Source organism: Gouania willdenowi, chromosome 7 (assembly GCF_900634775.1).
Source record: "Gouania willdenowi chromosome 7, fGouWil2.1, whole genome shotgun sequence".
NCBI lineage: Eukaryota > Metazoa > Chordata > Actinopteri > Blenniiformes > Gobiesocidae > Gouania > Gouania willdenowi.
Window position 1 is genome coordinate 39477191 of NC_041050.1, and position 15243 is coordinate 39492433.

The following is a 15243-nucleotide window of genomic DNA, read 5'->3' on the forward strand; positions in this document are numbered from 1 at the left end:
GGCGCTCTCCTTTCTCCCCAAATAACATAAACAGGCTCCTCCCACACACATTTTATAGGATAAACAGGATAAGAACCAACTAAGCTCTGGCACTAACCATAGCACCGAATGAAAACGTTTTTTTTGGTCAAAAAGTGGAAACAGAGACGCTGACTCAGCTTTCAGAGCCGTAGATTCATGAATCAGACCAGGGACATATTTAAAGTTCACACATGGGTTTTCACCTCTGTGCACGAATACAAGTGAAATACTCGCAATATAGAGCCGTGTCACATAGAGCTGCTTTTTAATTTGGGCATTATTGAGAAGAAAAAAACACTGCGTAGATGTAGTTCATGGTTTTAATGTTGAAGATACAATACAAACAGTAATAATTGCATGTTGGTTTGATTTTTATGAGAAATAAATGTAATAAATTGTAACTTTTTGAGCTTTTATTATTTACCATTCATTACAACACAAAAGTACTGTTAATTGTTAGCGTTGAATACTAATATTGATTCACAGGTACCGAATATCGGCTCAAATGTGAAACGTACCCATCCCATACATATGATATGATGCAATGGAAATTACATTTTTCCCATTAATATTTTAACTTAAGAAGCACTTTTACAAGGTTAAAATGTTCCATCCCTACAAACCTCGTCCACCACACAGATTAAAATCAGTGACATATGGAACATGGTACAGTCCAGAGGATCTTTGTGAGGAAATGGTTTTAGACGCCATGTAAATAATTATTGAACTAATGTTTCTGTTCAGCTCCTCCTTTCTTTAGGTTTATGTCCCACAGGATGTTAATGATGCTGTGAATAGAAGCACCTCTGCCTGTAGTTTGTGTCTATGTTGTAAATTCTACGTTGCTAATGATGATCGGCCTCGTGTACACTTTGTGTTTAACACTCTTTAACTTTAGACTTTTGGTTTTTAAGTCGGCAGCCATTCCTGTTGTCAAGGTGATAGTGGAGCCAGGGGTAAGAAGAAGCCCCTCCCCTTTTGTTTCAGAACCTCCCATCATCAGCGATTATCCAGAAGTCAAAGCATCTCCATCTTTTTCATGTGATTCTGTCTCTGTTTTAACTCTATAAACCATTGGGATTCTTACATTCTAAACCAACGTTTTTAGTGTTTGTGATTATCTGTGAGATTTGTTGCATTATAACGTTGCATTAATGCCTGCTGATATGATTTTGTCCTGTGATGATGCATGGCATGTGGTCATGTGATTCAGTGTTACAGTCAGAGGTGGGACATCATGTAGAGGCCGTTTATTAAGTCAGTAATGCTCTACATGTGGCTCTTTACGTCGTAATTTGAATTATTAATCATCCATAAACTCTTTTTATTGACTATGGCTTTCTTTTGCCAATAAATATCCCTTTTTACCTATTTTAAGTTGTTTTTGTCTCTTTTATCCAATTTTTGTCCTTTTGTTGCCACTATTCATCCAAATACGCTACCTTTTTGCACAATAAATACCACTTGTTTCCTTTTTTCCTACATTTTGACTCTTTTTGTTCCACATTTTTTCCCTTTTTCACTATTTTTTGTCACATTTGGCCCATTTAAGCTCCCTTTGCCATCACACACCACCTGGTTCCTCTCTTTTCACTCTTTTGGTTCCACGTTCTTGCCCCTTTTGTAATATTTTTGCTGCCTGATAATAATTTTTTGTCACTTTGCCTTCACTTGCAAAAAAAAAATAATTTTGAGGCTTAATGGGAGTTGAAAAAGAGTTTAGTTTGCACAAAAAATGTTATTTTGTAAGTGGTGTGTGTTCAATGGTTTTATTCTGCATGGCTCTACAATGATGATATGAATTCACCTTTGAGTTTCTTGCTGTTGTAATGTCTTATTAAAAAGCTAAAAAAGCATGAATGAACATCAGTGGAATACAATGTTTGAGTGTTTCCTGAACATTCTTCATCTCATCCTCAGAACACAGAGGACAGCGCTCGCATATCCATCACCTTCTTCCGTCTCTTCAGAGTGATGAGGTTGGTAAAGCTGCTGAGCAGAGGAGAGGGAATCAGAACTCTACTCTGGACTTTCATCAAGTCCTTCCAGGTCAGAACAAAACCAAAAAGACAAAATGTGATGAATATTGGACACATTTTTAGGATAAACAACACGTAAAACAAATGAATGTAATCTCACCTGCTTCGTACATAAAATAAGACATTTTCATTCATTTTAGTTACAGTAGAGTGACCGTATCTTCATTTCTAAAAAAGAGGGCACGTGTTGACCTCGGCATACTTGAAAGTTCTCGACGTTTTCTTGAATCTAACTTGTAACAATAAAGTACAATATAGTAGATAAATAAGTTGTTTATGTTCATACAGTTTAAAAATCCATTTCTCTCTTTATATTATCACCTTTATTATGCAATATAACAATCAGTTCTTGTTGAATATCATGTAAACCAAACTAAAATATCTCAACCATTGAAACAATCAGAAACATCTCCTAGAAATTGAATTTACATTTTTCTTTTATGGGAATTTTTTAAAATTTGAATTATGATTTTTATTTTGGCAGTTTTCAGAAAATAAATAACTGATCATTTCCATCCCACGGTCCCATGCTGACTCAGCTTTATTCTGTCTGTTGTCATGGAGACAGAGGTGATGAGGTCTAGACCAGATGATGAAACTTCCTACATTCTAAGGTTCTCCCAGTGGTTCCTCTCTCTGAACCTCCATGGAGGTTTGATCATCCAGGAGGATCTTCATCATGATATTTATTCATAAATCCACCAGTGTTTGGTCTCTTTTGATCTATCTTAGACTTTAGTCTCTTTTTTCTTCTCCTCTTGTGATGATTTCATCAAAACAAAGTAAATCTATAATGATTCCGTCACATGTGAGTTAAATTACTGTAATAACATGATTAACTTTCAGAAACTGGTGGAATTTATCCAATAGAGTAAATATTAGTTATGGTCATTTAAAATAACGTGTTCCTCAAGATGCGTTCAGGGTCCCATTCAGGGACATATTGATCAGTTTGTAAAAATAAATAAATTTACTCCAATATCACATTTTTAGAGGTTATTAATGTCCAATATATAAGATGATGATGTAACCGTATTTTTCCAGGCTCTTCCCTACGTCGCCCTCCTCATCGCCATGCTCTTCTTCATCTACGCCGTCATTGGAATGCAGGTAATTAAGTCAGAGGATGTGATACAACAATATTATCGTACACTAGGGGTGTAAGGAAAAATCGACTTGGTGATATATTGAAATATTCCACAGCAAGATTATTGTAATGATCCGAAAAATGTCATATTTTTAATTAACATTTAATTGCGCCAACATCTGCATAGCACGTAAACTCCTAGTCACGAGGGGTCAGTGAACGCACCATCAGAACTGGTTAAACTACGTCACTCCTCTATGACTTTAGCTGGAAGTCGTTTTCATAAAACATAGTGGGAACTTTTATAGATGTGGTTAGTTTTTATTAAAAGAGTTTAAGAACTTAACAGAATCAGAATCTGCTGTAGAAGCAAAAGTTAAACTTTTTTGGAAAATGTAATTTGACAGTTTGATAAACATAACGATTGTTATTGATATCGGTGCTTGAATTACAGTTTGTTACCATTTATGTTAGGAGAGGGGAAGAGCAAGACATTTTAATCATTTCTAAACATTTAGCTTTATACTTGGCAACCAATTTAACATTTTGATTTAGATTTAGATTCAACATTTATATTTAGATTTAACATTTAGATTAAACTTTTACATGTATATTTAACATTAAACATTCATATTGAACTTTTACATCGAGATGTAACATGTATATTTAACATTGAAAATCTATATTTAACATTGAAATTTACATTTTACATTGAAATTTACATTTTACATTGAAATTTACATTTAACACTTACATTTGACGTTTACATTTAGATTTAACATTTACATTTATATTTCATTTTTATACCTACATTTAACATATATATCTAACATTTATATTTAGATTTAACATTTACATTTAGATTTATTTTTCATGTTTACATTTTTTAAAATGATACAGAACATGCTGTTTTACATGAATTTATCTCAAATGAAAGAAAAATTAGTTAAATGTGATGAAAGTTACTATTTACTTGTTCTTGCAAGTTTAGAAAAAATGAAAAACATTGTATACTGGTATACAATGTTTGTACTGGTAAAGGTGACATTTGTAATCATTGACATCGTGATATATTGCAATGTATATTGTATTGCTTAGTATCAGGATATATTGTATAGTGACATGCAAATCGTGAATCATACGATCAGATTAATGTCAATGCACACCCCTAGTGTAAATAAACTCCCAGTCATAAATCTTTATTCCCACTACGATGAATTATTTCTTTGTGTTTCAGGTTTTTGGTAAAATAGCGATGGTGGACGGAACCCAAATCAATCGCAACAACAACTTTCAAACGTTTCCTCAAGCGGTTCTGATGCTGTTCAGGTCAGTCCTCGTAGCTGTTAAACATAGTAAACACAGACGTTGGTAGTTGTGCGTGTGGGCGGAGCCAGTAATGACTGGCTGTTTGTGTCAGATGTGCTACTGGGGAGGCGTGGCAGGAGATCATGTTGGCCTGTTTACCAGGAAAACTGTGTGACTCAGAGTCCGACTACAACCCCGGAGAGGAGAGGACGTGTGGAAGCAGCTTTGCCATCATCTACTTCATCACTTTCTACATGCTCTGTGCTTTCTTGGTAATCCTCAGGCCACATAATAGTAATACCTGTGAAGATCAGGGGTTCTCAACTGGTCTCACCCTGGGACCCACATTTTTCCATGGTCATTAAATCGCGACCCAACCAACCATGTTTAGTTTTTTTTTTTTTTTAAATGCTGTTAAAAACACACATATATAATCTTTTTTTTTAAACATAAATCTATAGATTTTCCTGTGAAACATGAATTTCACAGCAAGCCTGTCAAAATAAAAGTTTCCTTCAAAATAAAAGACAACTTCAACATGAGCGACATTAAGAATTTATTAATTTTTGACCAGCTGTCAGTGAAGAATCGCTGCCTTAGGGCAGTGTTTTTCAATCTTGGGGTCGGGACCCCATGTGTGGTCGCCTGGAATTAAAATGGGTTTTTTTTAAAAAATGTTCATTGTTTAAAAAAAAGAAGAGAAAAACTTGATAAAATTCAATTTAATTTTTTAAAATTATTATTATGTTTGAAATACACATCACACGCAATAAATATCAAATAACTGTATCCTAAACTTTCTCAAATATAAATTTAGTTAAAATAAAATGCAGTATAAAAATATCTTGTCACTTTGTCACTAATCCCGGCTACTCTGAAACTTTAATAAACATGATCAAAAACTAATTCTAGAAAAAAAGAAATGTCTCTGAGGTCGCTGGACATTTGAGAAATCAAGATGGGGTCACGACCCGAGAAAAGTTTGGAACCTGTGCTTTAGGACTTGTTTTTTATCTTTAAATGTCTCACCTGTATGTGTTGGTGCACAATCACTATTCTTCTTCTTCTTCTTCTAATTATTATTATTATTATTTGTTTAGATCATCAACCTATTTGTCGCGGTCATCATGGATAACTTTGACTATCTGACACGTGATTGGTCCATTCTTGGACCACACCACCTGGACGAGTTCAAAAGGATTTGGTCTGAATACGACCCTGAAGCAAAGTAATCACAACCTGTTTTTAAACTTTTTAGTTATTTATTCATGTATGTACTGTATGTACAGTATGTATTTATTTTTAGACTTTTTATTCCTAATTTCTACTGACTTTTGAAGGAAAAATGGTGCTTATTTCATACATGGGTATTTCTGATTATCACTGATTGTTTTGTTTAGTAGAGTTGGGTTCAATTATAATTGTAATCGCATGATTGATAATAATTGAAGTTATTACGTAATTATAAATGTAGTTATATTTGGAAAAAATCTGTTCCTGTTGTAGTCAAAATTGAATTGTAATTTAGTTTAGATAATTTGCTTTGTAATTGTAATTGACATTTCTAAACTGTCAATGTCAATTTAATGACCATAAACACAAACCTGGGGGACCATGTTACAGTTCTATGTTCTACACATACTGTACATAGTTAAAATTATTAAAATATGTTTTTTTTATCTCTCTTGAGGATCATTTTTAAATATAAATCTAGGGTGTACTGACTCAAAAAGGCTCAGACGCCAACACCTTACATAATAATACCAATATATTTATTGATTAGGAAGCCTAACAAGGTAATCAATAGATGAGAAACTAATTAGATGATAATTAATATTTATTAGTGTATTTTACAGCTGATTTAAGACATGAGTCAAACTGACCTGTTAGCATTAGAGATGCTAACACAAAGCTAACAGAAGAGGACGACTACGTTTAATAAGGGTTATTTATTAAAGGCTCAGTAATTGTGATTAATTGCAATTGAGAACCTAATTGTAATTGACTTTCAGGGGAAAAATAATTATTGTAATTGAATTTTAATTGGAAAAATTGCCGGTAATCATAATAAAGTTGTAGTTGAACATGGATAATTGAAGTTGAAAAATGTAATTGACATGTGATAAGTGACTGTAACTATGTTACTGTATATTATGTTATTGTGTACTTCAGAGGCAGAATAAAACATCTGGATGTGGTGACGCTGCTGAGAAGGATTCAGCCTCCGCTGGGCTTTGGTAAACTGTGTCCTCACAGAGTGGCCTGTAAGGTAAGGACGTAAATATGATTTATTTTAAGATGAAAAATGAAAACAAACTATTTTATACACCGTCTCCTAATGTTTAATAATCAACAGGTTCTTTGTTTTAAACTGTTACAGCGTCTGGTAGCGATGAACATGCCTCTGAACAGCGATGGAACGGTGATGTTTAACGCCACGTTGTTTGCTCTGGTACGGACTGCGCTCAAGATTAAAACTGAGGGTGAGTGAGTGCACGCCTCAGGAAAACTCTCACACAACTTTACGGATGTCACAGTTTGTAGAACACGCGTCAAACTCAAGGCCCGGGGCCCAAATCCGGCCCTTTAGAGCGTCAAATTCAGCCCGCAGGAGAAAGTCAGAATTACAGAAAGTAAAAATACAGAGTAATTTAACTCTAGATATCTCAGCTATTCAAAATATGTCAACAATATTTGCCAGGGAAAATCACAAATTGTTAAATGAAAGAAATTTTTATTTTTTCCAAAATCCTGCGATTTTATTAAAATTATTCCAAAACATTTTCCCAAATTGAATAAAAATTGGTCACAAACTCAAGGAAATTTAAATATACATTTATTTTACTTTACATATATTTATAGGGCAGAATAATGTTAAAATTGCTCATTTTCCCACCTAAAATTTGTGGCCCACTTGAGATCAAACTGGTCCATATTTGGCCCTTGAACTAGAATATGTTTAGTGTATCGTAAAATCTAAATCTAAATGTAAATCTAAATGTTAAATGTAAATCTACATGCTAAATGTAAATCTAAATGTTAAATGTAAATCTACATGCTAAATGTAAATCTAAATGTTTAATCTATGTCTAAATGTTAAAGGTAAATCTAATTGCTATATCTAAATGTTAAATGTAAATCTAAATGTTAAGCGTAAATGGTAAATCTAAATGACTACTGACAATTTATGGGAGAGCCTTCCCTGATTTTTAGTCACTTCTTTAATCTGTGACCAAAACTTTATATATTTTACTTTCTAATGTATTAATTTAATTTAAGCCTTTGGAAAGCACTTTGTAACATGTGTTTTGAAAAGTGCTATATAAAAAATATTCTTATTATTATTATGATTGTTGTGTCTCAGTATAAAAAGGAGGAATAATTCATACAAAGCCCTTTGCTTTAATAGACATTCTCACTAAATAAAAACCACCAGAAAGTCGGTGATTCACACAGTTTTGTCTCTATTTTAGGGAACCTGGAACAAGCCAATGAGGAGCTACGAGCTGTGATCAAGAAGATCTGGAAGAGAACCAGCATGAAGCTGCTGGACCAAGTGGTGCCCCCTGCAGGCGGTTAGTGGTACCAATAATCACAATCACATTTAAAAGTAGCACTGGCACTCTAGAAGGGATCCTCCACTGTTGTTATTTATTAATAAGTAGATTTATATCTAATAAAACACATCATTATGCAACATATTCATTTTATTAACTTTTAAAAATGGAACTACTTTTTAGTTTTAGAGCTTGTGTTCTTCCATCTGGAAAAGCAAACAATGTTAAAGATGTCGTTGTAAACCTTTTGTTTACAGAAAGAGAATAAAAACAGTTTTGACCTGAAAATAATCTGTGATCACAGGGGGCGACAGTTCCAACTCTGGGGTTTGGTTGTAGACATCGAAGCAGAGAAGAAGAGCTCTCCTAAGGGATCTTTACTCTCTCTTAAACAGTGCTCAGCAGAATACAAAGACATTAAGTATAACACCTTAATTATGGCCAAACTATTTATCCACAGATGCAGATTCACCAAAACCCACCAATGATGAATTAGATCATTAACAAGTGTATTTCTGATTAGACCTCTGAGCTTCTTTTTAGTTATTTTATTTTTTTATATCTATACTGTATATATATTCTGTAACTGTTCAGTCAGGAAAAATGCAATCTATGAAATTATTTAATTATAATGCCAGATTTTGATTTCACTGATAAAAGTTGTAAAAACAGTGTGCTGATACGCTCTGGTGGCTAAAGTTAGTGAATACATCCAGGAAAGTTAAAGATGCACAAACCCTGAGAATAGAAGGACTAACTTTTTCTGATTTTTTTTTAGAGCAATCAAAAGCAGCATGAGTCGGTATTTTCACCAAAAAAGTTACTAAATGATGTAAAAATCAGGCTGAATGTTTCACTTCAATAGAAAACAATGGGATGTTTACAGGAAGTGGGGCCGTGTGACATCATCAATCACATGATTTCAAGATGGAGGAACACAGGCTCTAAAACTGTAAAGTAGTCCTGTTTTTAAAAGTTAATAAAATGAATATGGTGCAAAAATAATGTGTTTAATTAGACATAGATCTACTAAAATAAGGACATTTTAAGGGTTCTAAGCCAGATTTCAATTAAAGACAGGTTAAATATATTAATTTTTTGAAAGAATTAAAATCTAATTGATGACAGGTCAGAAAGGAAGTAATCTATGGTATTAATTTTTTGATATAAGAAAATCCAATTATTACAAGCCTTTCTATGCAAACATGTGACCAGAATGTAGCTTAACTAATGTAGGTGTTATTTAGTATAACAGGATACTCCATTTACAGTATCTTCTAGAGTTCAATAACAACACTAGTCTATGGTACAGTCGCTGTGGGAACCATATGATGGATAATTAGTCACATGAGGATAAACATACTGTAGGTTCTCCTTAGAGAGAAAGAACAAAGAAACACAAGGTGCATCATCTGCTTTGCTAGAAAATAAATGGACGTCATAGTTTTGCATGTTTTTATTGAACTAATGTTTTTCTGCTGAGCTGCTCTGTCTCCACAGCTTTCTGCTTCTTTTTTCATCTCTTTCTGCCGTCCTGAGCTCTTTGGAGCAGTTCTGTTTTAGTCTGCTGGCATGAAACGACTGAAACCTCTGACAGGTTCTGTTCAGAAAGACGTTTCAACCCTCACCAATGGTCTGAATGAGTTAGGGGAATTATTTCACTGTTCATTAGAGTTTCACCATGTGTTCAGCTGTTTCAAACTTTACTGTGTAAATCAGTGCTTCTCAAAGTGTCCCCCCCCTGGTGGAGAATAGAGGTATGACAGGTGAGGAGATTTTCAATTTCATGTCAATCTACTTAAAATCATTGAATTGATAATAAAGATCATTGACATTTAACAAAACAACTACACAGAAATGGAGCAGGAACTAAATGTAACGTAGAACTAAAGTGCAAAAATAATTATTAAGGTCGGCGTGTGGGATTAGCAATCTACATTTTTCATAATTTCCTGTATTTAATCTATTTTCATCACTTTTTCTTGCCATATTTTTTGCTCAATTTAATGTATTTTTGCTACATTTCTCCCATTTCTAACACTTCTACATCACATTTCAATGACTTTTCTGCACATTTTTCCACTTTCCAGACATGTTCATCACTTATAAACCATTTCTACCACTTTTACACCTAATGTTACATATGTTGACCCATTATTGTCACTTTTAACCTCTTTTCAACATATTTCATACTTATTTTTGCCAATTTAACCACATTCACCATTTGTCATGTCCATTATTTACCAGTTTAAAGTAATTGTTCCTACTTTTTAAATTACATTACCCCAACCTAAATATAATTACTGCACTTTTACATTTGTTTTTTTTTAATGCAGGTGATTAGTTTAAATTAATTTTAGAGTTTTGATTTATTTATGAAATGTGTTACTTGCATTAGAATCAGAATCAGAAATAGTTTTTACATAGTTTTTGTTTTATTTTATTAAGTTCATTCCTTTATTTTTTGGGCACAGATTGTAAACAATGTTGTGTTATTACCTGTAATTTTGACTCCTGCACTTTTAAATTTGTTTTTTTTATGTAGGTGAAAAAGTTAGATTTAGGTTTTTGATTTATTATGCAATATGATGTTACTTTTTCTTGTTGAAAATATGTTATTTGTCAGGATTATTTGGGGGGTCAATGGGTGCAGGGTTAGGGTTCAAAGTTCACCTTTGCTCAAAGTGAGGAACACCCAGAAAAGTACAAGTCGTCTTAAAGTCTAAGATTTAATGGTTGAAGGTAGTTAGTGTGAAGATAAATATAAACTATCATAAATAAACTCTGTGCAGTAAAGTATAACCTTGGTAATATTATTTAAAGTTACAATTGATACATTTAAGTGATTATTCACAATTAAATACTCAGATCAAATAAATTAATACATCTTAGACAGCAAATCAAATTTGTTCCCTAATATAAGTTGTGTGTAACTGTAGTTATAGTCATCTTATTTTGAAAGGGTGTCTTTCTGAACAGATCCTCTCATAATTTCTCTGTGGCTGCGTCATGAGGCCAAATGTTGGTCCCCTCCCCCTATATTTAAACCATGGGGGTATTGTTGGTTCATCTTTTCTCTGCTCATCTCTCACTAAAACGAGTCGAGAAACGATGACCACAAGGAACCATTTGTTCCTCTTTGACTCAGCCATCGTAGCCATGGTTACTGTCCCCTGAAACTGCTTTAGAAGAGAATCAGACCCACGCTGCTTAGCCTCCCTGCATGGCCCACATACAGTAGTGTGTGTGTGTGTGTGTGTGTGTGTGTGTGTGTGTGTGTGTGTGTGTGTGTGTGTGATATAGAGGGTTTTCAAGGTGTGTCATCAACCCGGACGTCGCCATTTTGGCGATAAGCAGCAGCAAAACAAAGCACACGCACACAAGCAAATCCTGAATTTTGAGAGGAAACTGTGAATTATTGTCGTGTTTTTTGCTGAAACCAATCAGTCAGACCAATAGAAATATTTGGAGTTTGATAGACCGTCTAAAGTTAGAACAATGTCAACAGTTATCAGAGGAAAGGAGGAGCTAGTGGTTAGTGAAGCTAAACCAGGATCTATGAGGCAAACATCTGGACAACATCTGAATGTGTTCAGTCCATTTCTTGTCTGGTTAGTGAATTGTTGATAACAGCAGCTCTGAACTCATTTTGTAGTGTGATTATGATAATAATATGATTTATTATTGACTTATAATCACATTTAATATCCTGCTACAGTAACAACACAGTTGCTAAAACGTAGAGCTAAAACGTAGAGCTGTAATTCTCTTTGTTTTCCAGGTCAAAGGTCAGACCTTTTACTGTTATTGCATTTCTTACTTTGTCCTTCACGACACATGTGGTTGATGACCTGATCCACAACATCTGGTTATAGATCTCCAAACTTTGATAAGATTTAAGGTCTTCTGCTGTGTATGGGTTAAAACCAGGTAGTCATTGAGCGACTTCACCTATAAAACATAACTTTTCCAAATATCGTGACCCTAACGCGTTATGTCTTTACATCTATGACGCATTTTGAGGAGCTTTTCTGTGGTTTATCCATCGCAATAATTCACCAGTTCCTCTCGACATTCGGGATTTGCTTGTGTGCGTGTGTTTTGTTTTGCTGCTGCTTCCAGGTTGATGACGCGGCGTGTGTGTGTGTGTGTGTGTGTGTGTGTAGTCACAGCGTTCTATCAGGATACAGTACATGTGCTGTGTGTGTCGTCTCTGGTCTCAGCTGCTTTCCTGCACGTGCTTCTAGTAGATGTTGATCTGTTGTATGTTAATATGATTTGGTTATAATGTGTTAGCTGTTAGCGCTTTGGTTTGTTTAACGTGGTGTAGTTTTAGACGTTTGAAGCAAGTTTGGCTTTTTTGTCTGTGTGTTTCATAAATGTCATGAACACCTTGTCTGGTGTCAGTTCAAGCTTTTGCATGAGACGATATATGTTATATTTATTATGAATCAGATGGAAAAACACTCATTGTTACACCTGACATTCATTCACACACAGCCTGTTAAAGAGAACTGATTTAACTACTTAAGTAGAAGTCATACATGAAATACAATAAGTACAAGTCAAATTACTGATTTAGAAGTACACAAAAAAGCAACTCAATTACAGTAACATGAGTACTTGTAATCCATTACTTTCTCTTCTGCCTGTTACTTGAACTTTGGTTAAAAAATCCCCAAAAGACTTTAAATATGAAGTGAAATATGAAGTTGTTCATGAAGTAAAACTCTAAGAACCTTGATGATAAAGATCTATTTCACAAAAAATATTGATAATATTGTAGGGTGATCAAATGTCCAGTTTTTTCAAACTCATCATAATGTCCAGGTTTCCTAGGGACCCTGAACGCATCGAGGGGAACACGTTAATTTAAATGACCATAACTCTGCTAATATTTATCTATCTGAGAAATTCCACCAGTTTCTGAAAGTTAATGAGTTGATCTTTACATCTAGTATCATGTTATTACAGTAATTTAACTCACATGTGACACAATAATTAAAGATTTTACTTTGTTTTGATGAAATCATTACACGAGGAAAAGAGAAAAGAGACTAAAGTCTAAGATGGATCAAAAGAGACCAAATACTGGTGGATTTATGAATAAATATCATGATGAAGATCCTCCTGGATGATCAAACCTCCATGGAGGTTCAGAGAGAGATTAGAAAACCAAGGAACCACTGGGAGAACCTTAGAATGTAGGAAGTTTCATCATCTGGTCTAGACCTCATCACCTCTGTCTCCATGACAACAGACAGAATAAAGCTGAGTCAGCATGGGATCATGATATGGAAACTAATTTATTGAAGTGTAGATTTAATAATTATTTAATGTTCTGTAACTGTTCTGTTTTTTTAGAAAGAGATGTTTGTCATTGTTTCAATAATTGAGACATTTTTAACAACATTTATACGAGTTTTTTCAAGGACAGATTGTAATAATGTATAATAAGTCTTTCTTATAAAGAGATCAATAACAACTTATGTATCTACTATATTATATTTTGCCGTTACATGGTAGATTCAAGAAAACGTGGAGTAATTTGATGATGAAGAGTTCGGCTCATGTGTTCTATTGGAAAAAACTTCTTCACTTGTTTTTCACTTTGTAATCAAATGATTTTTAAAACATATTGTGTTGCACTTAGTTCTAATGATTTACTGGTGTTTCTGCAGATGTGTGTATGATCTACTGTATGTATTACATGGCTGTATGAGACCTTTTCTATGTGTATCTGTTCAGATGAGAGGGTCCTAATGTCTCTTTTAAAGGTAGAGGAAAATAGCTCATAGCTTTATTTTGGGAATTTGGTTATTTGTGACTTTCTCCATCATTGCTTTATTATTGATATTTGAACTGACTTTGGCGTTTTGGTTGTGATGCTAGCGATAAGAACTTTATTGTGTTGCTCCAGGTGGTTTTGCTCTGTTGAGCTGTTGAGGAGCTTTAAACGTGTGTGTTGACGTGGGAGGCTTTGGTGTGTGTGGTCTATTCTCTCAGATGACGAGGTAACAGTGGGGAAGTTCTATGCCACATTCCTGATACAGGACTACTTCAGAAAGTTCAAGAGGCGCAAAGAGCAAGGGCTTGTGGGAAAACGCTCGTGGGAAAAGCTGAACACCACGTTGGCTCTGCAGGTTGGTGTCGTATTATCATCATCGTCATCAGTGTTAAAATGACAAGTGACAATAAATACATTTCTTTTTGTTGTGTTGTTCTTTGAAAATATGATTTAAGTCTCTAATAGAAACCAGGACAGAGGAAAGATGCTGATTAATCAATTAAGTGTTTATGTCGATGTTTTTCAACCTTAGGGTCACCTGACATGTCTAGTAATTGATTAAAAAAAATACAAAAATGACTGATTAGAAATACATTTTTAATGTATTTTAATTCTGGCCAAAGAACTCAATTGTAATTGCTTTTATTATTATTATTTATATACCCAGCCTGCCTTTGATCACTAATTTGACCCCCTGAGAAAACCCAAAGTCTCACCAAAATTTGCACGTACCTCAGGCCTGATTCATGGCGCGCATTATTGACGCCAAAAATGCGATAGAACCGTCAGGTTTGTCCGATTCATACAAAATTCGCCACATGTATTCCTGACCCCAAGATGAGCCAAAAGTTACACTATGACCCTCCCCAAAACCAAACAGGAAGTCAGCCATCTTGGGTCAAATGTCAAAAATGGCATTTCGCCCTGGAAACGCATTTGCACAAACTAGTCTGAGGGCGTCAAACTCAACCAGAACACTTAAGACCCACTGAAGATTAAAAATCCTCAAACCTCTAACGGTTTGGTCAAGCTGCAATGCTATATTTTTGTAAACATGTCACAATTTTAACTCATCCTCAAATCTGCCCAAACCTATTCATGACTGCCTTGAAACATTTCCCATCATGCCTTGCATTTTTGACTGGCACCATTTACGGTCATGTTCACTGTTAGCAACTATGGCTCGCCATAATAGAAAAATGCATATAACATAATATACAATGTTCAAACCGCCTCATATTTGATACACATGATGACTTTCCATCCCTAAACTAGAATTCAGCTGAAATAAAGTACACTATACTGTAGCTGTGTTGTCTGCAGGCTGGTCTGCGCACGCTGCATGACATCGGACCAGAGATACGTCGAGCCATATCATGTGACCTACAGGAGGAGGGACTTGTTGATGCTGGTGAAGAGGAAGAAGAAGAAGACATCTACAGG

General features: G+C 34.5%; 1 protein-coding gene across 16 annotated transcripts in view; it reads left to right on the top strand.

Annotated features, from left to right (window-relative positions):
• The window catches only part of cacna1db (calcium channel, voltage-dependent, L type, alpha 1D subunit, b), a 99828-nt gene that overhangs the window by 74302 nt on the left and 10283 nt on the right, over positions 1-15243 (top strand). For 8 of the 16 annotated variants that reach the window (XM_028452878.1, XM_028452882.1, XM_028452886.1 and 5 more), the window contains 11 exons: positions 936-977; positions 1942-2070; positions 3105-3170; positions 4385-4476; positions 4568-4727; positions 5556-5683; positions 6628-6724; positions 6836-6938; positions 7929-8030; positions 14019-14155; positions 15109-15243. In XM_028452878.1, coding sequence (XP_028308679.1) covers positions 936-977; positions 1942-2070; positions 3105-3170; positions 4385-4476; positions 4568-4727; positions 5556-5683; positions 6628-6724; positions 6836-6938; positions 7929-8030; positions 14019-14155; positions 15109-15243 — 1191 coding nt within the window. The remainder of the gene's footprint in view (positions 1-935; positions 978-1941; positions 2071-3104; positions 3171-4384; positions 4477-4567; positions 4728-5555; positions 5684-6627; positions 6725-6835; positions 6939-7928; positions 8031-14018; positions 14156-15108) is intronic. The other 8 variants (XM_028452880.1, XM_028452881.1, XM_028452892.1 and 5 more) reach the window with 3 other exon arrangements.